The sequence below is a fragment of the Stegostoma tigrinum genome, unplaced genomic scaffold (genome assembly GCF_030684315.1).
Source record: "Stegostoma tigrinum isolate sSteTig4 unplaced genomic scaffold, sSteTig4.hap1 scaffold_212, whole genome shotgun sequence".
Taxonomy (NCBI): domain Eukaryota; kingdom Metazoa; phylum Chordata; class Chondrichthyes; order Orectolobiformes; family Stegostomatidae; genus Stegostoma; species Stegostoma tigrinum.
The window spans coordinates 210,431-237,081 of NW_026728149.1; the positions used below are offsets into that span (position 1 = coordinate 210,431).

Below are 26,651 nucleotides of genomic sequence, written 5' to 3' on the forward strand. Positions count from 1 at the left end.
ATTGTCCTTCCTTAACTGAGCCTTGGGAGCTCTGCAGACCAATGCTATCAACGTGGATTTCACAAGCTCCAAAATCTCCCCTCCCACCACTGCATCCCAAAACCAGCCCAACTCGTCCCCTAATCTGTTCTTCCTCTTACCGATTCCCTTCCTCCCAGCTCAAGCCAAACCCCCATTCCCTACCGACTAACCTCTTCCCGCCCCCTTGACCTGTCCGCCCTCCCCAGACTGACCTATCCCCTCCCTACCTCCACACCCACACTCACCTCTACTGGCTTCATGTCCGCCCCTTTTACTTAAGACCAGAAGACATCGGAGTGGAAGTAGGGCCATTCGGCCCATCAAGTCCACTCCACCATTTAAATCATGGCTCAGGGGCATTTCAACTCCACTTCCCTGAACTCTCCCCGTTGCCCTTGATTCCTCGTGAGATCAAGAATTTGTCAATCTCTGCCTTGAAGGCATCCAACGTCCTGGCCCCGACTGCACTCCGTGGCAATGATTTCCACAAGCCCGCCACTCTCTGGCTTTACAAATGTCATCTCATTTCCGTTTGAAATTTACCCCCTCTAATTTTAAGGCTGTGCCCATGGGTCCTCGTCTCCCGGCCTCACGGAAACAACTTCCTAGCGTCCACCCCTTCCAAGGCAGACATTATGTTGTAAGTTTCTATTAGATCTCCCCTCACCCTTCGAAACTCTGATGAGTACAATCCCAGGATCCTTAGCCGTTCATCGTATGTCAAACCTACCACTTCAGGGATATTCCGTGTGAATCTCCGCTGGACACGCTCCAGGGCTAGTATGTCCTTTCTGAGCTGTGGGGCTCAAAATTGGACACGGTATTCTAAATGGAGCTTAACTAGAGCTTTATAAAGCCTCAGAAGCACATCGCTGCTTTTATATTCCAACCCTCTTCCGATAAAGGACAACATTACATTCACTTTCTTAATTACGGACTCTACCTGCAAGTTAACCTTTAGAGAATCCTGGACCAACACTTCTAGATTCCTTTGTACTTGAGCTTTACGAATTTTCTCACCATTTAGAAAATAGTCCATGCCTGTATTCTTCTTACCAAAGTGCAAAACCCCACATTTACTCACATTGAATTTCATCAGTCATTTCCTGGACCACTCTCCTAAACTGTCTAACTCTTTCTGCCGCCTCTCCACCTCCTCACTACTACCTGCCTGTCCACCTATCTTCGTATCATCGGAAAACTTCGCCAGAATGACCCCAGTCCCTTCATCCAGATCATCAATACGTAAGGTGAACAGCTGCGGCCCCGACACCGAAACCTGCGACACCAATCGTCACTGGTTGCCATTCCGAAAAACAGCCTTTTATCCCAACTCTCTGCCTTCTATTCGACAGCCAATCCTCAATCCAAGCCAGTAGCTCATCTCAAACACCATGGGCCCTCACCTTGCTCAGCAGCCTCCTGTGAGACACTTATGAAAGGCCTTTTGGAAGTCTAGATAGACAACATTTACTGGGTTTCCCCGGTCTAACATACTTGTTACCTCTTCAAAGAATTCTAACAGGTTTGGCAGGCACGACCTCCCCTTACTAAATCCATGCTGACTTGTTCTAATCTGACCCTGCACTTCCAGGAATTTCAAAATCTCATCCTTGACAATGATTCAAGAATTTTATCAACTACCGAGGTCAGGTTAATTGGCCTGTAATTTTCCATCTTTTGCCTTGATCCTTTCTTAAACAAGGGGGTTACAACAGCAATTTTCTAATCATCTGGGACTTTTGAAAGATCACATCCAAAGCCTCTGCTATTTCCTCAGCCACCTTCCTCAGAACTCTACAATGGAGCCCATCGGGGCCAGGAGATTTAGCAATTTTTAGACTTTTTAGCTTTTCTAGCACTTGCTCTTTTGTAATGCCTACCATACTCAACTTTGCCCCCTGACTCTCCCTAATTGTTGGCATACTACTCATGTCTTCCACTGTGAAGACTGACACAAAGTACTTATTAAGTCCTTCAGCTACTTCCTTATCTCCCATCACTAGCCTTCCAGCATCAATTTGGAGCGGCCCAGTGTCTACTTTTGCCTCATGTTTGTTTCTTATGTATTGAAAGAAGCTTTCACTGTGATTTCTAATATGACTAGCTAGCCTTCCTTCATATTTGCTCCTCTCCTTCCTTATTGCTCGTCTGTCTCCTCTGCACCTATCTTCCCCTCTGTCCATCTTCAATCTGCCTTCCCCCTCTCCCTGAAAATTTATGTTCAGGGAGATCTGGGTGTTCAGGTCCATTGTTCCATGAAGTTGGCAATGCAGGTCAACAGAGTGGTTAAGAAGGCATATGGTGTGCTTTCCTTCATCGGACGGGGTATCGAGTACAAGTGTTGGCAGGTCATTTTGCAGTTGTATAAGACTTTGGTTCGGCCACACTTGGAGTACTCCGTACAGTTCTGGCCACCTCATTACCAAAAGAATGTGGATGCTTTGGAGAGGGTGCAGAGGAGGTTAACCAGGATGTTGCCTGGTATGGAGGGTGCTAGCTATGAAGAGAGGTTGAGTAGATTAGGATTATTTTCATGAGAAAGACGGAGATTGAGGGGGGAACCTGATTGAGGGCTACAAAATCATGAGGGATACAGACAAGGTGGATAGCAAGAAGCTTTTTCCCCCAGAGTTATTGACTCAATTACAAGGGGTCATGAGTTCAAACCGAGAGGAGGAAAGTTTCAAGGATATGCAAGGGAAGTTCCTTAGGAAGAGGGTGGTGGGTGCCTGGAATGCGTTGCCAGCAGAGCTTGAAGACGCAGACACGATAGGGTCTTTTGAGATGTACCTGGACAGGTACATGGATGGGCAGGGAGCAAAGACCCTGACAAAATAGACGACAGGTTTAGACAGAGGATCTCGATTGGCGTAGGATTCGAGGGTCGAAGGGCCTGTTCCTGGGCTGTAATTTTCTTTGTTCTTGGATCAGATAAGAAGGAAAAGGGAGGTGTATAACAGTTATCAAGGGAATAAATCAACAGAGTCCCTGTAGACACACTAATGTCAACCAGGCCAACATCCCCAGCACTGAGGCACTGACCATCCTCGATCAGCCACAATGGGCTGGACACTTCATCTGTATGACTGACACGAGACTCCCCGCATGTTCTAATCCCAGCTTCAAAACAGCAGGCGAGACCCAGATGTGCAGAGGAAGCACTCGGTGATAAACTCAAGGCCTCAACGGTGAAGTGCAACATTCCTGCAGACACCGAGAATCACCGGCCGAAGACGGTCCGACGCCTGAGGAGCACCTGGGAAGGCATCAACACCTCGAGGTTTGATTTGGAAGCAGCGGAAGCCATGCAGCTACATCAACAACCCCCTCACCCCTTCCCAAGACCGCCTTCTGCCCCAAGTGCAACAGAGCCTACGGTAGCTGCATCGGTCTGGACAGCCACCCGGAGATTCAGCCTGAGAGTGGGAGACTGTCATCCACATCTGCGAGAAACCACCATGATGATGATGTATGGTGTGCAGGGGGATCTTGTCATAGCAATTAAGAGAACAAATAGAGGGCAACAGAACGCTGGTGACCAGGATTAGGATCAGGGAGAATCTCAAAATCTTCTACAAGTGTCTCAGAGCGAAAGAGAAAATCCAGGGAAAACCAGGTCTCATGAGGGATGAAGAGGCAAATGTATGGTTTGAACTGGACAGCAATTGTCAGGTGTTAAACAAGAAATTCACATCACCTTTTACATGTGAGAAGGAGCATTTCGGCACACAATTCCTGAGCAGAATTAACAGAGACTGGGGACATGTAAGGTGATCCGGTGAATTTAAAATCAGAAGAATTACCTGGAGAACAAGTAACATAGTTCCGCTTATCAAAATGCATGACAAACATAAAGCAGAGTATTACAGTCTGGAGAGTATCACATCAGTAGATAGGAAAATATTGGAGAATATTCTGAACGGCAGGCTTAATTTCCTTGGAAAGAAGCGGGGTTTGATCAGCAACGGTCAGCACAGCTTTGTCAGAGGGAGGTCATGCCTCACAAACCTAGATGATCCTTTCAAAGAGGTGACGGAGTGTGTAGATGGGAATTGATGCAGTGAAAACAGATTTCAGCAAAGACTTGGACAGGGTCTCACATGGGAGCCTGGCAAAGAAGGTAAAAGCTCGTGGGGTCCAGGAAAATACAGCAAGTTCAATCCAAAGTTATGCATTGGTCAAATGGGCAGGTCAGTGGTAGATGGAGTGTTAACACTGATAAGTGTATGGTAATGCAATTTGGAAGAACTAACATGGCAAGGAATCTTTCAATGGATGCCAGGACACCAGGAAGGTCAGAGCAATGGTGTTATCTTGGGGTGCTTGTGCACAGATTGCTGAACATGGCATGGCAGCTCAAAGGGACAGTTAGGAAAGCAAATGGCTGAAGAGCTGTGCAGGAGTTTGGTTAGGCCCCAGCTGAAGGACTGAGTGCAGTTCTGCTCTCGCTTTAAATTGAAGGGTGAAAGAATAGCTTTAAATTGAGGGGTGAAAGACATAGGACAGATGTCAGAGGTGGTTTCTTTACTCAGAGAGTAGTCAGGGAATGGAACGTTTTGCCTGCAACGGTAGTAGATTCGCCAACTTTCGGTACATTAGAGTCGTCATTGGATAAGCATATGGACGTACATGGAATAGTGTAGGTCAGATGGGCTTCAGATCGGTATGACGGGTCGGCACAACATCGAGGGCCGAACGGCCTGTACTGCGCTGTAATGTTCTATGTTCTAATGGTCTCTTCATTATCGAAAAGAGGTGATTGCATTTGAGCATGTGTGGAGGACATTCATCAGGATGTTCTGAGGGGGTGAAGCATTTTAACTCGATGGAGAGTCTGGATAAGTTTGAGATAACAAGAACTGTCAATGCTGGAGTCTGAGATAACACAGCGTGGAGTTGGAGGAACACTGCAGGCCAGGCAGCATCACTGTTTTATCTGGATAAGGTTGGCTTGTTTTCTTCCGAAGACAGAAGGTTGAAGAAGGTCCTGAAAAAATGGTCTGCATTCTGATGGGTCTAGGCGAGGGAAGCAGAACGACCATTCATGGGGTGGGAGGTCGGGGGGCCAGGGGGAAGAGATACATACATTTAAGCTAAAAGGCTCAGAAGGAATTTCAGGAAAGAAAAGACACCCAGAAGGTGCTGGGTGTTTGGAATTCATTGTCTGGGACTTTAGTTGAGGTGGTGGATAATCTTTTCACATTAAAGAAAAAGGGTTGGTACAGCACTTAAAATGAAATAACATTCAAGGCAACGGGCCTATTGCTAAAACATGAGCCGAATGTGAACTTAGTGTGGCTTCAGTGGTTACAGACACAATGGAATGAAGTGCTTGTCCAATTCACACGGATGATCCCTGGAATGGTAGGCTTCACCTACGATGAATGGCTAAGGATCCTGGGATTGTACTCACTACAGTTTTGAAGGTTGAGGGGAGAACCAATAAAAACTTCCAAGATAATGTATGGTTTAGAAGAGGTGGACGCTAGGAGGTTGTTTCCGTTAGGAGGGGAGACGAGGACCCGTGGGCACAGACTTAAAATTCGAGGGGGTCAATTTAAAACTGAAATCAGACGACATTTCTTCAGGCAGAAAGTGGTGGGCTTGTGGAATTCATTGCCGCAGAGTGCAGTGGAGGCCGGGATGTTGGACGCCTTCAAGGCAGAGATCGACAAATTCTTGATCTCAAAAGGAATCAAGGGCTACGCGGAGAGTGCAGGGAAGTGGTGTTGAAATGCCCATCAGCCATGATTTAAATGGCGGAGTGGACTTGATGGGCCGAATGGCCTTACCTCCACTCCTATGTCTCATGGCCTGATGGTCTAATTCTGGAGAATTCTCTTATTCTATGATTCTGGAGCAGGGGACAGTGGGTGGACAGCACAGGACAGTTCACCTAACTTCTCCTTTACCAATCTTCTATCTGCCTCCCCACTTCTCCCTATTTTTTTCAGAATCCCCTTCTCCCCCCACCATATTTGAAGAAGGGTGTCGACCCGAAACGTCAGCTTTCTTGCTTCTCTGATGCTGCTTGGCCCGCTGTGTTCATCCAGTTCTACTCCTTGTTCTCTCAGATTCTCCAGAATTGGCAAGTTCCTACTATCTCTCGAGGAAACTGACTTGTTTTTGCACCCAAACTGTGGTGAGAATGTGGAACGCACCGACTGTGTGGGTGGTAGAGGCAGAAACCATGATAACATTTAACAAGTTTTTGATTGGTCATTTGCGATACCAAGGCATACAAGGCTCTGGGTCGAGTGCTGGGAAATGTGATTAGAATAGTAAGGGACTTGCATCTTGTGAGGGCGCATACAATTTGCTGAAGGGTCTGTTCCATTGCCACAGCACTCTATTATGCTGTCCTTCAATGATCCTATGACAAGTAAGTGAAGGCTTGCAGAAAGAGATAGTTTTCAAGGACAATGCCTAAAGGAAAACTGATGCACAGGCAAAGTGCATGTAAGAATTTAACCAAGGATTAACACCATTCAAGAACTGGAATTTGTGCCAATGCACCAAACCTGCAGATGAAAATGCAGTGTCCAGTTTGATTGCAAACTGCAACAACCACCAGTTAGTAACATGATCAATGGAAATATCTGAATGCCTGTTGTTGTGATCTCAAGCATTTACCTGCATCGAGTGAAATCCACCACCATAGTTCTGTTGCATCGTTAGCCACCTCGCAATCGGTGTTGCATAGTCAAAATCATTCCTTGACAATGCTTGAAGCAAGGCATAAGCAGTGGTTTCCACAGTCATCGCAAAAGCCCGTGCTGCTTCAATTAGATACGGCTTCTCGTCCTCCAACAATGGAGGCTTTCCAGTTACCAACATCACAATCTGTCATTTGAGAAAGGGATTAGCTGAGAATAAAGTTTACATCATATAGATTTTTGTTTGCATTTCAACAACACAACAATGGTTTTGCTGGTCAAGATCCAGCATTATCTCACCACTGATGTCTATAACATTCTCCATACTTCCCGCTCAGTGATGGGTCCTTTTGTTTGGGAAAAATAGGCACCTTCGAATGCAAATGAATCAAGATGAGCTTTAGTTTCTCATCAGGCCACATGGAGTTACTACAAGATGTTATGAGCAAAAGGTGAAGGAGCAGATGAAACCATTCATAGCATCAGTCTGGATGATCTTCTTGCGCTCATCCTGAGGAGGCATCACAGATCTCAACTTACACGCAATTCAAATTATTTCACGCAATGACAAGACTGAATGTTCGGGATACTGTAAATGCCATGGCACCTGGCAGCATCCCACAAACTGTATTGGAACAATGTGCCCCAACGTCACCACACCAACAGTAAATGTTTTCCAGTACATTTTTAAACACTTGCAACACTCACATTTCAGAGAAAGATGACCTATCACGCAATCGGCAGACAAATTGTCCTGACCAATTATGACCTCAATGTATTCTCAATCATCAGCAAAGTAATGCAACATCTGGATGACAGTGCTGTCAAACAGTTGCACACTGAGGCTCAGTTCACTTTTCGTCATGCCACACTTCTCGCAACCTCATTCAGGATTTACCACAAATATGATGAGAGATCCTGAGCTTGAAAAGGAAGGAAACTGCAATCTGTCATTTCCACCAAGGCAACTTCTGATTGAATGTGGTGTTCAGCAGAGTTATAGGAAGTTGAGTCAGTGGCATTCACTGGATACCTGCACTGGTTGAAGTCATGTCTTCACTTGAACCAAAGTGGAGACATGAATGTTCATTGAATATTGTCCAGGTGTCCAGCAGAATTCATGACTTTTCCAACAGTGAAGTCAACGATGAGAAAATACAGTGAGACTTGGACAATTATCAGGCTTGGCCTGACAAAGGATAAGTAACATTTGCACCATACAAGTGCTAAGCAGCAATCAGCTCCAACAAGAGAGAATATGACCATATCACAAAATTCCATGTCCTTACCATCATCCTTACATTTTTTTTAAATGTGCAAGTGTTATCCAAGCCATGCAAGGCTATGGGCCAGGTGTTGGAAATGAGGTTAGAACAATTCAGTGCTTGTCTTTGACTGTCACAGAATCCGTGAGCTTCAGAATTTATTTCTCCTGTACTGTAGACCACTGAGGTGCTTGGCTATCCACTTCATCAAGGTTAACACTGATCTAAAACCAAACTGGAACGGTTATATAATCAGCAGTAGCCAGGTCCGTTGTACAAACCGCCCTGCTGTGGGACAGGGTCAGGTAAATCCAAGTGAGTGATCGTGGTTTGGAGACTCATTCGTTGGGGGCATAGTTTCTGTAGCCACGTTTGAGATACCAGGGCTGTGTGTTGCCTCCCTGGTGCCAAGGTCAAGGAAATCTCTGAGTGGTTGCAACAAATTCTTAACGGGGAGGGTGAGCAGCCAGAGGCCATTCTGCACATTGGTACCAATGACGTAGGTAGAAAGAGGGATGTGATCCTCCGGACTGGGTACAAGGAGTTAGCAAAGAGGCTGAAAGGCAGGACCTAGAGGGTAATAATTTATGGGTTGCCACGAGTGCCACATGTTAGTGAGTTAAGTCAGAGAAAGATAGGTGAGAGATGAATGCATTGGTTAAGGAGCTGGTACTGGGGGCAGGCTTTCAGGTTCATGGATAATTGCGACCGCTTCTTGGGCAAGGGGTGACCTGTGTAAGAGGGATGGGTTGCACCTAAACTGAACGGGAACAAATACCCTCACAGGGAGGTTTGCTAGTGCTACTTGGGAGGATTTAAAGACTGGCAGGCAGCTGGGAACCAGAGCAGCAGGTCAGCAAGTAGATGAATTGATGGCAGGTACATGCTAGGACCAATAAATCAGAAAAGAATGGCAGTCAGAGACAGGTACATGAACATGATGGCACGAACAAGCTGAAATATGTTTATTTCAGTGCAAGGAGTATTATAGGTAAGGGAGATGAGCTTAGAGCCTGGATCAGTACATGGGACTCTGATGTTGAGGCCATTACAGAGGCTTGGTTGAGACAGAGACAGGACTGGCTGCTCAATGTTCCAGGGTTTCATTGCTTCAGACAAGATAGAGGGGAAGATAAAAGAAGGAGGTGCACTCCTAACCTGTGGGAAATGTTACATCTGCACCTCGAAAGGACATTCTGGAGGGCTTGCCCACTGAGGCAACAGAGGTAGCATTGAAAAATAAGATAGACACAATCACTCTGATCAGATTAAACTAATAGCCTGCTCCCCTGTTGCCACTGACACACTGAGGAACAAATATGTAGGCAGCTTTTGAAACAATGCAATAACTCAGAGTTGTCACAGTCAGTGAATTTAACCTCCCCGGTATTGACTGGGACTCCCTTACAACAAGAGTTTAAATGAGGCTGAATTTGTTAAGACTATCCAAGAGAGTTTCTTGACACAGTGTGTGGATAGAAGATGGGCCATACTGGACTTTGTCCTGGTCAGGTAACTGGTGAGAAGGGTGGGAAAGCATTTTGGAAATAGTGATCACAACTCCTTCAATTTTAAGATTGCTATGAAGAAGGATAAGTCAGGACCTTGGGGGAAGAGTAAATTATATCAATTTTAGGTAGGAGCTGGGGTGTGTTAATTGGGAGGAGCTGTCACATTTGCCATATGGGAATTGTTTAAAGGCCTGCTTATGAGTTTAGGATCAGGAAGGAGGAAGGACAAGGATGGCAAGGTAAAAGACCCTTGGATAATTGGGGAGGTTGTGAAGTTCGTCAAAAGGGAAAAACAAAAATATGTCAGGTTTACGAAGCTAAAATCGAACAGGGCCGACATAAAGAAAGCAGAAAAAGAAAGGCTATGAAATGACCTTGGCAAGGAGGGTTAAAGGAAATCCCAAGGCATTCTGTGCATACATCTAAAACAAGGGGATAAATAGCAAGAAGGTACGACCATTCAGGATCAAGGAGGGAACTTGTGTTTGGAAGCAGAGGATGTGGGCAAGATTCTAAATGAGTACTGTGCATCACTATTCACTCAGGCGAAGGGTATGGAGGATAGTGGGATTTGTGTGGAGCATGCGAATATGATAACAGCATTTTGAAATCAAGAAAGAGCATTAAGGTGGATAAGTCCTCAGGACCCAGTGGTATCTACTCAAGGTTTTTGAGCGAGGTGAGAGAGGAGATTGTCGGGGCATTCAGCAAGATCTTTGTATCCTTGGTAGCCACTGGAGGGGTACTGGAGGATTAGCAAGTTGCTAAATGTTCTTCTTCTGTTCAAGAAGGGAAATAGGGTCAATCCAGGAAACTCGACTAGCGAGTTTCTCATCGTTCATTGGGAAGCTATTGGAGAGAATTCTTAGGGATTGTATTTATCTGTATTTGGAACAGCATGGCCTAATTAGGGACAGTCAGCATGGCTTTGTGCAGGGCAGGTCACGTCTTACTAACTTGACTGAATTTTTTGAGGAGGTGACGAATGTGATCAATGAAGGTAGAGCAGTGGATATTGTTTTCATGGATTTCAGCAATACTTTCAACAAGGTGCCTCATGGTCGGATCATCCAGAAAATTAAGATGCACCGAGTCCATGGTGGCTTGGATGCTTGGATTCACAACTGGCTTGCCCAGAGAAGACAGAGGCAAGTGGTGGAAAGGTGCTTTTCAGGCTGTAGATCCAGGAGGATTGGTGTTCCGCAGGGATCTGTGCTGGGACCTCTGCCGTTTGTGGTCTATACAAAATGACTGAGGTGAAAATATAGATGGATGGGTTAGCAAGTTTGCAGACAATAGAATGATTGGTAGAATCGTGATGAGTGTAGACGTCATAAAAGGATACAGATCAGTTGCAGAAACGGCAAGTGGATTTTAATCCATTAAATGTGAGATGCTCCACTTTGGGAAATCAACTATAATGGAAAAATATACAGTTAATGGCACCCCTCAGTGCAGAATTGTTAAGGTGGGGATGCAGGTGCACTCAATCTGTTCATTGAGAACTGTCGATGTGATATCACCTCAATTTCTCTGTTCCCCGCACCAAACCCAACCTACGTCCTGCCCAACTGACTGCCCTCCACGCACTCATATCTCACCCTGACTTTGTTATTAAGCCTGCCGATAAGGTGCTGCTGCTGTGGTGTGGTGAGCTGAAGTGTACCTTGCAGAGGCTGAGCGCCAGCTCTCAGATACTTCCTCCAACTTCTCCTGGACCATGACCGCACCGGGCCATTGTATCTACTACAGTAACTGATCTTGGTCTATCCGGTGATCTTCCCCCTCTGTTTCCAAGCTGAAAGGCCACAGCTCCCCACAGGTTGCTCCTACGCCCCCCTAAAAATCCACAAATGAGACTGTCCTGGCAGACCCATTGTTTCAGCCTGTTCCTGCCCCACAGAACTCATCTCTTCCGACCTTGACTCAATCTTCTGTCCCCTGGTCCAAGCCCTGCCCACGTACATCCAGAAATACTCTGACATCTTACGCAGGTTTAAAAACATCAGTTTGCCGGTTCCAGCTGCGTCCTCTTTACCATGAACGTGTAATTCCTTTACACATCCATTCCCCACCGGGAGGTTCTTCGGGCTGTCCTCTTCTTCCTGGAGCAAAGAGCTGAACATTCCCCTCCCACCACCACCCTCCTCCACTTGGTCGACCTCATCCTCACCCTCAACAACTTCTTTTTTAACTCCTCTCATTTTCTTCGGGTAAGAGGAGCAGCTCCGGGCACCTGCATGGGCCCGAGTTATACCTGTCTCTTCACGGGGTACGTGGAACATTCCCACCCACAACACTTTCTCCGATACATCAATGATATCATCCGACTGCTTCTCTCTCTTGTCTGAAATTGGAAAACTTCATCAACTACGCCTCCAATTTCCATCCTGCCCTCACTTTCACCTGCTCTATCTCTGACTCCACCCTTCCCTTCCTCAACATTTCTGCTTCCATTCCTGGGGGTAGGCTTCGCACTAATATCCATTACAAACTCTCTGACTCTCACAGCTACCTGGTCTATATATCCTCACACCCCACTTTCTGTAAAGACTCCAACCTCTTCTCTCACTTCCTCCATCTCCATCGAATATGTTCTCATGAGGCCAACATCAACAAGGGAGCCTCCAAAATGTCCACCTTCTTCCTCAACTGAGGATTCCCCGGCTCCGTGGTCAACAAGGCCCTCAACTGTGTCCAACCCAGCTCCCGCACTTTTGCCCTCACCTTTTCTCTTCCCTCCCAAGACAACAATAAGCTTCCACTTGACCTTACCTATCAACCCACATGCCCACATCCATACAAACATCAGGCACCATTTCCACCACCACCAGCAGGATGCCGCCACCAGACACATATTCCCCTCCTCTCCCTTATCCGCCTTTACCGGAGGACCCGGAGGAAATGCAAGCAGACACGGGGAGAACGTGCAAACTTCGCACAGACGATTGCCCGAGGCTGCAATGCAAACCACTGAGCCACCGTGCTGCCCAGAATCTTGGTGGTGTGGATGAGCAGAGAGATCTCGGTGTCCATGTGTGTAGATCCCTGAAAATTGCCACGCAGATTGATAGGCTTGTTCAAAAGGCATACGACGTGTTAGGTTTTATTGGTACAGAGATTGAGTTTCGGAGCCATGAGGTCATGTTGCAGCTGTACAAAACACTGGTGCAGCCGCGCTTGGAGTATTGCGTACAGTTCTGATCGCCACATTATCGAAGGATTTGGAGGGGGTTTCTTAGGATCTTGTCTGGTGTGGAAGGAAGGTCTTATGAGGAAAAGCTTCGAGACTTGAGGCTGTTTTTGTCAAAAGAAGGTGAAGAGGCAATTGAATGGAGACATACAAGATAATCAGAGGATTAGATAGGGTGGACAGCGACAGCCTTTTTCCTCGATGGTGATGGCGAGCACGAGTGGAGAAAGGTTTAAATTGAGGTGAGATAGATATGGGACACATGTCAGAGGGAGTTTCTTTATTCAGAGAGTAGTATGGGTGCGGAATGCCCTGCCTGCAACAGGAGTAGATTGCCAAGTTTAAGGGCATTTAAATGAACATTGCTAAATATATGGATGGTAATGGAATAGTGTCGGTTAGATGGGCTTCAGGTTAGATTCACAGGTCGGCGCAACATCGAGGGCTGAAGGGCCTGTACTGCGCTGTAATGTTCTATGTCATAATACTTCAGTGAATTCTGGTTACCCTGCCGTAGGAAGAATGCTGTTAAACTATACAGAGTGCAAAAATAATTACAAAAGGTCATTGCCGGGACTGGAGGGTTTACGAGGAGTGGTGGATAGGCTCGGACTTTTTCCCTGGTGTATCGGAGACGAAGGGGTGACTTTCCAGAGGTGTAAAAAATCATGATGGGCATTGATAAGGGGAATAACCAAGGTCGGGGAGTCCAAAGCTAGAAGGGAGGAGGTTCAAATGTGAAAGGGGAAAGATTTAAAAGTGACCCGGGAGGCAACTTGTCCCACACAGAGGGTGGTGCGTGAATGCAATGAGCTGCCAACAGACGTGGTAGAGGCAGATAATATTACTGTATTTAAAAGACATTTGGACAGGTACACAATGAGGAAAGGTTTAGATGGATACCAAACGCAGGCAAATGAGACCGGTTAAGTTTGGGACACCTGGTCAGTACAGATGATTGGGGCTGAAGGTCCTGATTCTGTGCTGTATGACTCTATGAATCTATGACTGAAGAGCTAACTAGGTGTGTGGATGAGGGCAATGCATTTGATACAGTCTACTTGGGCTTCAGCAAAGCTTTTGACAAGATCCCCCATTTGAAGACTGTTAGAACAGGAAACAGTCCATGGGATCCAAGGACACGTGCACAGGAAATCATAACTCATGTAATTTGAATGAGTTTTTTAAAGTCGTTATGAAGAGCATTGATTAAGGCAGAAACATGGACGTATATGGGCTTCAGTAAGGCGTTCAAGAAGGTTCCTCACAGAGGTCCAGTAGGGAAGTTAAATCACACGGAGCACAGGGAGAGCTAGCCATAGAACATAGAACATTACAGCACAGTACAGGCCCTTCGGCCCTCGATCTTGTGCCGACCTGTCATGCCGAACTCAAGCCCATCTAACCTGCACTGTTCCATGTACGTCCATATGCTTGTCCAATGACCACTTAAATGTACCGAAAGTTGGTGAATCTACTACCATTGCAGGCAAAGCGTTCCAATCCCTTACTACTCTCTGAGTAAAGAAACTACCTCTGACATCTGTCCAATATCTTTCACCCCTCAATTTAAAGCCATGCCCCGTCATGCTCACTGTCACCACCCTAAGAAAAAGGCTCTTCCTATCCACCCTATCTCACCCTCTGATTATTTTATATGTTTCAATTAAGTCACCTCTCAACTTTCTTCTCTCTAATGAAAACACCCTCAAGTCCCTCAGCCTTTCCTCGTAAGACCTTCCCTCCATACCAGGCAACATCCTCGTAAATCTCCTCTGCACCCTTTCCAAAGCTTCCACATCCTTCTTATAATGCGGTGACCAGAACTGTATACAATACTCCAAGTGCGGCCGCACCAGAGTTTTGTACAGCTTCACCATAACCTCTCGGTTCCAGAACTCGATCCCTCTATTAATCAAAGCTAAAACACTGTAGGCCTTCTTAACAGCCCTGTCAACCTGGGTGGCAACTTTCAAGGATCTGTGTTCATGGACACCGAGATCTCTCTGCTCATCTATACTACTAAGAATCTTACCATTAGCCCTGTACTTTGCCTTCTGGTTACTCCTGCCGAAGTGCATCACCTCACACTTGTCTGCATTAAACTCCATTTGCCACCTCTCAGCCCAGCTCTGCAGCTTATCTATGTCTCTCTGCAACCAATCCTTTGTCACTATCCACAACTCCACCTATCTTAGTGTCGTCTGCAAATTTACTAACTCATCCTTCTACGCCCTCATCCAGGTCATTTATAAAAATGACAAACAGCAGTGGACCCAACACCGACCCTTGCAGTACAACACCAGTAACTGGTCTCCAGGATGAACGTTTCCCATCAACTACCACCCTCTGTCTTCTTTCAGGAGGCCAATTTCTGATCCAAGCTGCTGTATCTCCCACAATTCCATTCCTCTGCATTTTGTACAATAGTCTGTTATGGGGAACCTTATCGAATGCCTTGCTGAAATCCATATACTCCACATCAACCAGTTTACTCTCATCTACCTGTTTGATCACCTTCTCAAAGAACTCAATAAGGTTTGTGAGGCACGACCTACCCTTCACAAAACTGTGCTGACTATCCCTAATCAATTTATTCTTTTCTAGATGATTGTAAATCCTGTCCCTTAGAACCTTTTCCAACACTTTACCAACAACTGAGGTAAGGCTCACTGGCCGATAATTACCAGGGTTGTCTCTACTCCCCTTCTTGAACAGGAGAACCACAATTGTTATCCTCCAGTCATCGGGCACTATTCCTGCAGACAATGATGAGTTAAAGATCAATGCCAAAGGCTCGGCAATCTCCTCCCCGGATTCCCCGAGGATCCGAGGATAAATCCCATCCGGCCCAGGGGTCATAGCTATCTTCACCCTCTGTAGGATTTCAAATACCTCTTCCTTGTGAACCTCAATCCCACCTAGTCCAGTAGCCTGTATCTCTGCATTCTCCTCGACAACATTGTCGTTTTCTAGAGTGAATACTGTTGAAAAATATTCATTTAGCGCTTCCCCTATCTCATCTGACTCCACACACAACTTACCACTACTATCCTTAATTGGGCCTAATCTTACTTTTGTCATTCTTGTATTCCTTAAATACCGACAGAAAAGTTTACGGTTTACCCTGATCCTGTCCGCCAACAACTTCTCATGTCTCCTCCTGGCTCTTCTGAGATCTCTCTTTCGGTCTTTCCTGGCTACCTTGTAACCTTCAACCACCCCAACTGAGCATTCACATCTTATAGTAACAGAAGCCTTCTGCTTCCTCTTGACCAGAGATTCCACTTCCTTCGTAAACCATGGCTTCCGTGCTCTACAGCTTCCTCCCTGCCTGACAGGTACATACTTATCTAGAAAGCACAGGAGCTTTTCATTGAATAAGCTCCACATTTCTACTGTGCCCATCCCCTGCAGTTTCCTTCCCCATCCTATGCTCTCTAAATCTTGCCAAATCTCATCGTAATTGCCTTTCACCCAGATATAACTCTTGCCCAGTGGTGTACACCTATCCCTTTCCATCACTAAAGTAAACATAACAGAATTCTGATCGCTATCACCAAGGTGATCACCAACTTCGAAATCTAACACCCGGCCGGGCTCATGACCCAGTATCAAATCTGATGTGGTCACTGCACTCCAACTCCATTGGTCACTGCATCCCATTTCGCTCAGTCACTGCATCCCATTTCAGTCAGTCACTGCATCCCACTTCCCTCAGTCACTGCGTCGAATTTCACTCAGTCACTGCATTACATTTACCTCAGTCACTCCATCCCATTTCCAATAGTCACTGCATCTCCTTTCCCCGAGTCACTGCACATCATTTCCCTTGGTCACTGCATCCCATTTCACTCAGTCACTGCATCCCATTTCTCACGGACGCTGCATCCAATATCCGTCAGGTACTGCATCCCATTTCCAGAGTCACTGCATCCCATTTCCCTCAGTCAGTGAATCCCATTTCCCTCAGACAGTGAATCCCATTTCACTCAGTCAGTGAATCCCATTTCACTCAGTCAGTGAATCCCATTTCACTCAGTCAGTGAATCCCATTTCACTCAGTCACTGCATCCCATTTCACTCAGTCACTGCATCCCATTTCACTCAGTCACTGCATTCAATTTCCATCAGTTACTGCATTCAATTTCCATCAGTCACTGCATCCCATTTCACTCATTCACTGCATCCCATTTCCATCAGTCACTGCCTCCCTTTTCACTCAGTCACTGAATCCCATTTCACTCAGTCACTGCATCACATTTCCAACAGTCACTGCCTCTCCATTCCCCGAGTTACTGCATCTCCTTTCCCACAGTCACTGCATAACATTTCACACAGTCACGGCATCCCATTTCCATCAGTCACTGCATCGCATTTCACAGTCACTGCATCGCATTTCACACAGTCACTGCATCGCATTTCACTCAGACACTGCATCGCATTTCACTCAGACACTGCATCGCATTTCACTCAGACACTGCAACGCATTCCACTCAGTCACTGCATGGCATTGCACTTAGTGATTGCATCGCATTCCAATCTGTCACTGCATCGCCTTTCACTCTGTCACTGCATCCCATTTCACTCTGTCACCGCATCCCATTTCCCTCACTCACTGCATCCAATTTCACACAGTCACTGCATCCAATTTCACACAGTCACTGCATCCGATTTCCATGAGTCACTGCATCTCACTTCACTCATTCACTGCATCCCATTTCCATGACACACTGCATCGCACTTGACACAGTCACTGCAGCTCATTTCACTCTGTCACTGCATTCAATTTCCATGAGTCACTGCATCTCACTTCACTCATTCACTGCATCCCATTTCATTCAGTCACTGCATCCCATTTCCCGCAGTCACTGCATCCCATTTCACGCAGTCACTGCATCCCATTTCACGCAGTCACTGCATTCAATTTCCATCAGTTACTGCACTCAATTTCCATCAGTCACTGAATCCCATTTCACTCAATCACTGCATCCCATTTCCAACAGTCACTGCATCTCCATTCCCCAAGTTACTACATCTCCTTTCCCACAGTCACTGCATAACATTTCACAGAGTCAAGGCATCCCATTTCCATCAGTCACTGCATCGCATTTCACTCAGTCACTGCATCGCATTTCACACAGTCACTGCATCGCATTTCACACAGTCACTGCATCGCATTTCACACAGTCACTGCATCGCATTTCACACAGTCACTGCATCTCCTTTCCCTCAGTCACTGCATTTCATTTCACTCAGTCACTGCATCCCATTTCACTCAGTCACTGCATCCTATTTCACGCAGTGACTGCATCCTATTTCACGCAGTGACTGCAACCTATTTCACGCAGTTACGGCATCCCATTTCACGCAGTCACTACATTCCATTTCACTCAGTCAGAGCATCCCATTTCACTCAGTCAGAGCATCCCATTTCACTCAGTCACTGCATCCCATTTAACTGAGACAGTGCATCCATTTCCCTTAGTCACTGCACCCTATTCCCCACAGTCACCGCATACCATTTCCCTCAGTCACCGCTTCCCATGACCCTCACTCACTGCATCCCATTGCCCTCAGTCACTTCATCCCATTACCCTCAGTCACTGCATCCCATTACCCTCAGTCACTGCATCCCCTTTCTATCAGTCACTGCATCCCATTTCACTCAGTCACTGCATCCCATTTTACTCAGTCACTGCCTCCTACGTCACTCAGTCAATGCATCCCATTACACTCAGTCACTGCACCCCATTTCCCTCAGTCACTGCGTCCCAGTTCACTCAGTCAGTGCGTGCCATTACCCTCACTCACTGCATCCCATGACCCTCAGTCACTGCATTCAATTTCACTCAGTCACGGCATCCCATTTCCCTCTGTCACTGCATCCCATTTCACTCAGCCACTGCATCCCATTTCACTCAGCCACTGCATCCCATTTCATTCAGCCACTGCATCCCATTTGACTCAGTCACTACATCCTATTTAACGGAGACAGTGAATCCTATTCAGCTGACACAGTGCATCCATTCCCCTCAGTCACCGCATCCCATTTCACTCAGACACCGCATCCCATTTCCATCAGTCACCGCATCCCATGACCCTCACTCACAGCATCCAATTTCCATCAGTCACAGCATCACATTTCACTCAGTCACTGCCTCCTACGTCACTCAGTCACTGCATCCCATTACCCTCAGTCACTGCATCAGATTACCCTCAGTCACTGCATCAGATTACCCTCAGTCACTGCATCAGATTACCCTCAGTCACTGCATCCCGTTTCACTCAGTCACTGCATCCCGTTTCACTCAGTCACTGCATCCCGTTCCACTCAGTCACTGCATCCCGTTCCACTCAGTCACTGACTCCCACTTCACTCAGTCACTGACTCCCATTTCAGTCAGTCACTCCCTCCCATTTCAGTCAGTCACTCCCTCCCATTTCAGTCAGTCCCTCCCATTTCAGTCAGTCACTCCCTCCCATTTCAGTCACTCCCTCTCATTTCAGTTAGTCACTGCTTCCCATTTCCCTCAGTCACTGCATCCCATTTCCCACATTCACTGCATCCCATTAGCCTCAGTCACAGAAATCACATTTCACTCAGCCACTGCATCCCATTTCACTCAGCCACTGCATCCCATTTCACTCAGCCACTGCATCCCATTTCACTCAGCCACTGCATCCCATTTCACTCAGCCACTGCATCCCATTTCACTCAGCCAATGCATCTCTTTTCACTCAGCCATTGCATCCCATTTCACTCAGTCACGGCATCCCATTTGACTCAGTCACAGCATCCTATTTAAAGGAGACATTGAATCCTCTTCAACTGAGACAGTGCATCCATTTCCCTCAGTCACCGCACCCTATTCCCCACAGACACCGCATTCCATTTCCTCAGTCACCGCATCCCACTTCACTCAGTCACTGACTCCCATTTCAGTCAGTCACTCCCTCCCATTTCAGTCAGTCACTCCCTCCCATTTCAGTCAGTCCCTCCCATTTCAGTCAGTCACTCCCTCCCATTTCAGTCACTCCCTCTCATTTCAGTTAGTCACTGCTTCCCATTTCCCTCAGTCACTGCATCCCATTTCCCACATTCACTGCATCCCATTAGCCTCAGTCACAGAAATCACATTTCACTCAGCCACTGCATCCCATTTCACTCAGCCACTGCATCCCATTTCACTCAGCCACTGCATCCCATTTCACTCAGCCACTGCATCCCATTTCACTCAGCCACTGCATCCCATTTCACTCAGCCAATGCATCTCTTTTCACTCAGCCATTGCATCCCATTTCACTCAGTCACGGCATCCCATTTGACTCAGTCACAGCATCCTATTTAAAGGAGACATTGAATCCTCTTCAACTGAGACAGTGCATCCATTTCCCTCAGTCACCGCACCCTATTCCCCACAGACACCGCATTCCATTTCCTCAGTCACCGCATCCCATTTCACTCAGTCACCGCATCGCATTTCCTTCAGTCACTGCATCCCATGACCCTCACTCACTGCATCCTATGACCCTCAATCACTGCTTCCCATGACCCTCAGTCACAGCTTCCCATTTCACTCAGTCACAGCTTCCCATTTCACTCAGTCACTACATCCTATTTCACTCAGTCACTACATCCCATTTCACTCAGTCACTGCATCCCATTTCACTCAGTCACTGCATCCCATTACCCTCAATCACTGCATCACATTACCCTCAGTCACAGCATCCAATTTCCATCAGTCACAGCAGCCCATTTCTCTCAGTGACTGCATCCCATTTCACTCGGTCACAGCATCCCATTTCACTCAGTCACTGCATCCCATTTCACTCAGTCACTGCCTCCCATTTCACTCAGTCACTGCCTCCCATTTCACTCAGTCACTGCCTCCCATTTCACTCTGTCACTGCCTCCCATTTCACTCAGTCACTGCCTCCCATTTCAGTCAGTCAATGCCTCCCATTTCAGTCAGTCACTCCCTCCCATTTCACTCAGTCACTGCATCCCATTTTACTCAGTCACTGCCTCCTACGTCACTCAGTCAATGCATCCCATTACACTCAGTCACTGCACCCCATTTCCCTCAGTCACTGCGTCCCAGTTCACTCAGTCAGTGCGTGCCATTACCCTCACTCACTGCATCCCATGACCCTCAGTCACTGCATTCAATTTCACTCAGTCACGGCATCCCATTTCCCTCTGTCACTGCATCCCATTTCACTCAGCCACTGCATCCCATTTCACTCAGCCACTGCATCCCATTTCATTCAGCCACTGCATCCCATTTGACTCAGTCACTACATCCTATTTAACGGAGACAGTGAATCCTATTCAGCTGACACAGTGCATCCATTCCCCTCAGTCACCGCATCCCATTTCACTCAGACACCGCATCCCATTTCCATCAGTCACCGCATCCCATGACCCTCACTCACAGCATCCAATTTCCATCAGTCACAGCATCACATTTCACTCAGTCACTGCCTCCTACGTCACTCAGTCACTGCATCCCATTACCCTCAGTCACTGCATCAGATTACCCTCAGTCACTGCATCCCGTTTCACTCAGTCACTGCATCCCGTTCCACTCAGTCACTGCATCCCGTTCCACTCAGTCACTGCATCCCGTTCCACTCAGTCACTGCATCCCGTTCCACTCAGTCACTGACTCCCACTTCACTCAGTCACTGACTCCCATTTCAGTCAGTCACTCCCTCCCATTTCAGTCAGTCACTCCCTCCCATTTCAGTCAGTCCCTCCCATTTCAGTCAGTCACTCCCTCCCATTTCAGTCACTCCCTCTCATTTCAGTTAGTCACTGCTTCCCATTTCCCTCAGTCACTGCATCCCATTTCCCACATTCACTGCATCCCATTAGCCTCAGTCACAGAAATCACATTTCACTCAGCCACTGCATCCCATTTCACTCAGCCACTGCATCCCATTTCACTCAGCCACTGCATCCCATTTCACTCAGCCACTGCATCCCATTTCACTCAGCCAATGCATCTCTTTTCACTCAGCCATTGCATCCCATTTCACTCAGTCACGGCATCCCATTTGACTCAGTCACAGCATCCTATTTAAAGGAGACATTGAATCCTCTTCAACTGAGACAGTGCATCCATTTCCCTCAGTCACCGCACCCTATTCCCCACAGACACCGCATTCCATTTCCTCAGTCACCGCATCCCATTTCACTCAGTCACCGCATCGCATTTCCTTCAGTCACTGCATCCCATGACCCTCACTCACTGCATCCTATGACCCTCAATCACTGCTTCCCATGACCCTCAGTCACAGCTTCCCATTTCACTCAGTCACAGCTTCCCATTTCACTCAGTCACTACATCCTATTTCACTCAGTCACTACATCCCATTTCACTCAGTCACTGCATCCCATTTCACTCAGTCACTGCATCCCATTTCACTCAGTCACTGCATCCCATTTCACTCAGTCACTGCATCCCATTACCCTCAATCACTGCATCACATTACCCTCAGTCACAGCATCCAATTTCCATCAGTCACAGCAGCCCATTTCTCTCAGTGACTGCATCCCATTTCACTCGGTCACAGCATCCCATTTCACTCAGTCACTGCATCCCATTTCACTCAGTCACTGCCTCCCATTTCACTCTGTCACTGCCTCCCATTTCACTCTGTCACTGCCTCCCATTTCACTCTGTCACTGCCTCCCATTTCACTCTGTCACTGCCTCCCATTTCACTCAGTCACTGCCTCCCATTTCACTCAGTCACTGCCTCCCATTTCACTCAGTCACTGCCTCCCATTTCAGTCAGTCAATGCCTCCCACTTCGTTCAGTCACTCCCTCCCATTTCAGTAAGTCACTGCATCCCATTTCCCTAAGTCACTGCATCCCATTTCCGTAAGTCACTGCATCCCATTTCCGTAAGTCACGGCATCCCATTTCCCACATTCACTGCATCTCCTTTCCCTCAGTCACTGCATCCCATTTCACTCAGTCACTGCCTCCCATTTCACTCAGTCACTGCCTCCCATTTCAGTCAGTCACTGCCTCCCATTTCAGTCAGTCACTGCCTCCCACTTCGTTCAGTCACTCCCTCCCATTTCAGTCAGTCACTGCATCCCATTTCCCTAAGTCACTGCATCCCATTTCCGTAAGTCACTGCATCCCATTTCCGTAAGTCACGGCATCCCATTTCCCACATTCACTGCATCTCCTTTCCCTCAGTCACTGCATCCCATTTCACTCAGTCACTGCCTCCCATTTCACTCAGTCACTGCCTCCCATTTCAGTCAGTCACTGCCTCCCATTTCAGTCAGTCAATGCCTCCCACTTCGTTCAGTCACTCCCTCCCATTTCAGTCAGTCACTGCATCCCATTTCCCTAAGTCACAGCATCCCATTTCACTCAGTCACTGCATCCCATTACCCTCAGTCACTGCATCCCATTACCCATAGTCACTGCATCTCCTTTCGCCATTAACTGCATCGCATTTAACTCAGTCACTGCCTCCCACTTCACTCAGTCACGGCCTCCCATTTCACTCAGTCACGGCCTCCCATTTCACTCAGTCACGGCCTCCCATTTCACTCAGTCACGGCCTCCCATTTCACTCAGTCACTGCCTCCCATTTCACTCAGTCACTCCCATTTTAGTCAGTCACTGCATCCCATTTGCCATATCCACTGAATCTCCTTTCCTTCAGTCACTGCATCCCATTTAACCGAGACAGTGAATACGATTCAGCTGAGACAGTGCATCCGTTTCCGTCAGTCACCGCCCCCGATTCCCCACAGTCACCGCATTCCATTTCCCTCAGTCATCGCATCCCATTTCCCTCAGACACCGTATACCATTTCCCTCAGTCACCTAATACCATTTCCCTCAGTCACTGCATCCCATTTCACTCAGTCACTGCATCCCATTACCATCAGTCACTGCATCCCATTTCACTCAGTCACTGCATCCCATTTCACTCAGTCACTGCATCACTTTTCACTCAGTCACAGCCTCCCACTTCACGCAGTCACAGCCACCCACTTCACTCAGTCACTGCCTCCCAATTCACTCAGTCACTCTGTCCCATTTCAGTCAGTCACTACCTCCAATTTCAGTCAGTCACTGCATCCTATTTTACTCGGTCACTGCATCCCATTTCACTCAGTCACTACCTCCCATTTCAGTCAGTCACTGCATCCTATTTCCCTCAGTCACTGCGTCCCATTTCTCTCAGTCACTGCGTCCCATTTCACGCAGTCACTGCATCCCATTTGACTCAGTCACTACATCCTATTTAACTGAGACAGTGAATCCTATTCAACTGAGACAGTGCATCCATTTCCCTTAGTCACCGCACCCTATTCCCCACAGTCACTGCATACCATTTCCCTCAGTCACCGCTTCCCATGGCCCTCACTCACTGCATCACATGACCCTCAGTCACTGCTTCCCATGAACCTCAGTCACTGCATCACATTACCCTCAGTCACAGCATCCCATTTCCATCAGTCACAGCATCCCATTTCACTCAGGGACTGCATCCCATTTCACTCAGGGACTGCATCCCATTTCACCTAGTCACTTCCTCCGACTTCACTCAGTCACTCCCTCGCATTTCAGTCAGTCACTCCCTCGCATTTCAGTCAGTCACTCCCTCGCATTTCAGTCAGTCACTCCCTACCATTTCAGTCAGTCACTCCCTACCATTTCAGTCAGTCACTCCTTACCATTTCAGTCAGTCACTCCTTACCATTTCAGTCAGTCACTCCCGACCATTTCAGTCAGTCACTCCCGACCATTTCAGTCAGTCACTCCCGACCATTTCAGTCAGTCACTCCCGACCATTTCAGTCAGTCACTGCATCTCATTTCCCTCAGTCACTGCATAGCATTTCCCCACTGTCACTGCATCACATTTCTGTCAGTCACTGCATCACATTTCTGTCAGTCACTGCATCCCATTACCATCCGTCACTGCATCCCATTTCACTCAGTCACTGCATCCCATTTCACACAGTGACTGCACCCATTTCACACAGTGACTGCACCCATTTCGCACAGTGACTGCACCCATTTCACACAGTCACTGCATCTCCTTTTCCTCAGACACTGCATCCTATTTCCCTCAGTATCTGCGTCACATTTCCGACAGAAACTGCATCACATTTCACTCAATCTCAGCACCCCATTTCACTCATTCACTGCCTCCCAATTCATGCAGTCACTCCGTCCCATTTCACTCACTCAGTGCGTACCATTTCCCTCAGTGACTGCATCCCATTTCTATCAGTCGCGACATCCCATTTCCCTCAGTCACTGCATCCCATTACCATCAGTCACTGCATCCCATTCACTCAGTCACTGCATCCCATTTCACTCAGTCACTGCATCCCATTTCACTCAGTCACTGCATCCCATTTCACTCAGTCACTGCATCACATTACCCTGAGTCACAGCATCCCATTTCACTCAGTGACTGCATCACATTTCACTCAGTGACTGCATCCCATTTCACTCAATCACTGCCTCCCATTTCCCACAGTCACTGCAACCCATTTCCCACAGTCACTGCAACCCATTTCCCACAGTCACTGCAACCCATTTCCCACAGTCACTGCGTCTCCTTTCCATCAGTCACAGCATCCCATTTCCCTCAGTCAGAGCATCGCATTTAACTCAGTCACTTCATCCCATTTAACTGAGACGGTGAATCTCATTGAACTGAGACGGTGCATCCCATTACCCTCAGTCACAGCATTCCATTTCCCTCAGTTACTGCATCTCATTTCCATCAGTCACTGCATCCCATTTCACACAGTCACTGCATCCCATTTCACTCAGTCACTGCATCCCATTTGCCATATTCACTGAATCTCCTTTCCTTCAGTCACTGCATCCCATTTAACCGAGACAGTGAATACGATTCAGCTGAGACAGTGCATCCGTTTCCGTCAGTCACCGCCCCCCATTCCCCACAGTCACCGCATTCCAATTCCCTCAGTCATCGCATCCCATTTCCCTCAGTCACCGCATTCCATTTCCCTCAGTCACCGCATCCCATTTCCCTCAGTCACCGTATACCATTTCCCTCAGTCACCGTATACCATTTCCCTCAGTCACTGCATCCCATTACCATCAGTCACTGCATCCCATTTCACTCAGTCACTGCATCCCATTTCACTCAGTCACTGCATCACTTTTCACTCAGTCACAGCCTCCCACTTCACGCAGTCACAGCCACCCACTTCACTCAGTCACTGCCTCCCAATTCACTCAGTCACTCTGTCCCATTTCACTCAGTCACTACCTCCCATTTCAGTCAGTCACTGCATCCTATTTCCCTCAGTCACCGCGTCCCATTTCTGTCAGTCACTGCGTCCCATTTCACGCAGTCACTGCATCCCATTTGACTCAGTCACTACATCCTATTTAACTGAGACAGTGAATCCTATTCAACTGAGACAGTGCATCCATTTCCCTTAGTCACCGCACCCTATTCCCCACAGTCACTGCATACCATTTCCCTCAGTCACCGCTTCCCATGGCCCTCACTCACTGCATCACATGACCCTCAGTCACTGCTTCCCATGAACCTCAGTCACTGCATCACATTACCCTCAGTCACAGCATCCCATTTCCATCAGTCACAGCATCCCATTTCACTCAGGGACTGCATCCCATTTCACTCAGGGACTGCATCCCATTTCACCTAGTCACTCCCTCGCATTTCACTCAGTCACTCCCTCGCATTTCAGTCAGTCACTCCCTCGCATTTCAGTCAGTCACTCCCTCGCATTTCAGTCAGTCACTCCCTCGCATTTCAGTCAGTCACTCCCTCGCATTTCAGTCAGTCACTCCCTCGCATTTCAGTCAGTCACTCCCTCGCATTTCAGTCAGTCACTCCCTACCATTTCAGTCAGTCACTCCCTACCATTTCAGTCAGTCACTCCCTACCATTTCAGTCAGTCACTCCCTACCATTTCAGTCAGTCACTCCCGACCATTTCAGTCA

General features: G+C 47.4%; 2 protein-coding genes across 3 annotated transcripts in view; both read right to left on the reverse strand.

The window, feature by feature from the left end:
• LOC132207929 (utrophin-like) overlaps positions 1-26,651 on the reverse strand; it is a 195,639-nt gene that overhangs the window by 57,932 nt on the left and 111,056 nt on the right. The window lies entirely within an intron of this gene.
• On the reverse strand, positions 3,512-10,828 carry LOC125450238 (complement C5-like). The gene is made up of 4 exons (XM_059643741.1): positions 10,802-10,828; positions 7,970-8,346; positions 6,658-6,867; positions 3,512-3,827 (listed from the first exon to the last, which is right to left on the reverse strand). Exons 2-4 carry the CDS (start codon positions 7,973-7,975, stop codon positions 3,693-3,695), a joined length of 351 nt encoding a protein of 116 aa, XP_059499724.1. The 5' UTR covers positions 7,976-8,346; positions 10,802-10,828; the 3' UTR covers positions 3,512-3,692.

Coding starts and splice junctions, on each gene's coding strand:
- LOC125450238 (XM_059643741.1), bottom strand. Junction 3,828..6,657: donor GTGGATTTCACTCGATGCAG/GTAAATGCTTGA, acceptor CTTGTTCTCCAG/GTAATTCTTCTGATTTTAAA.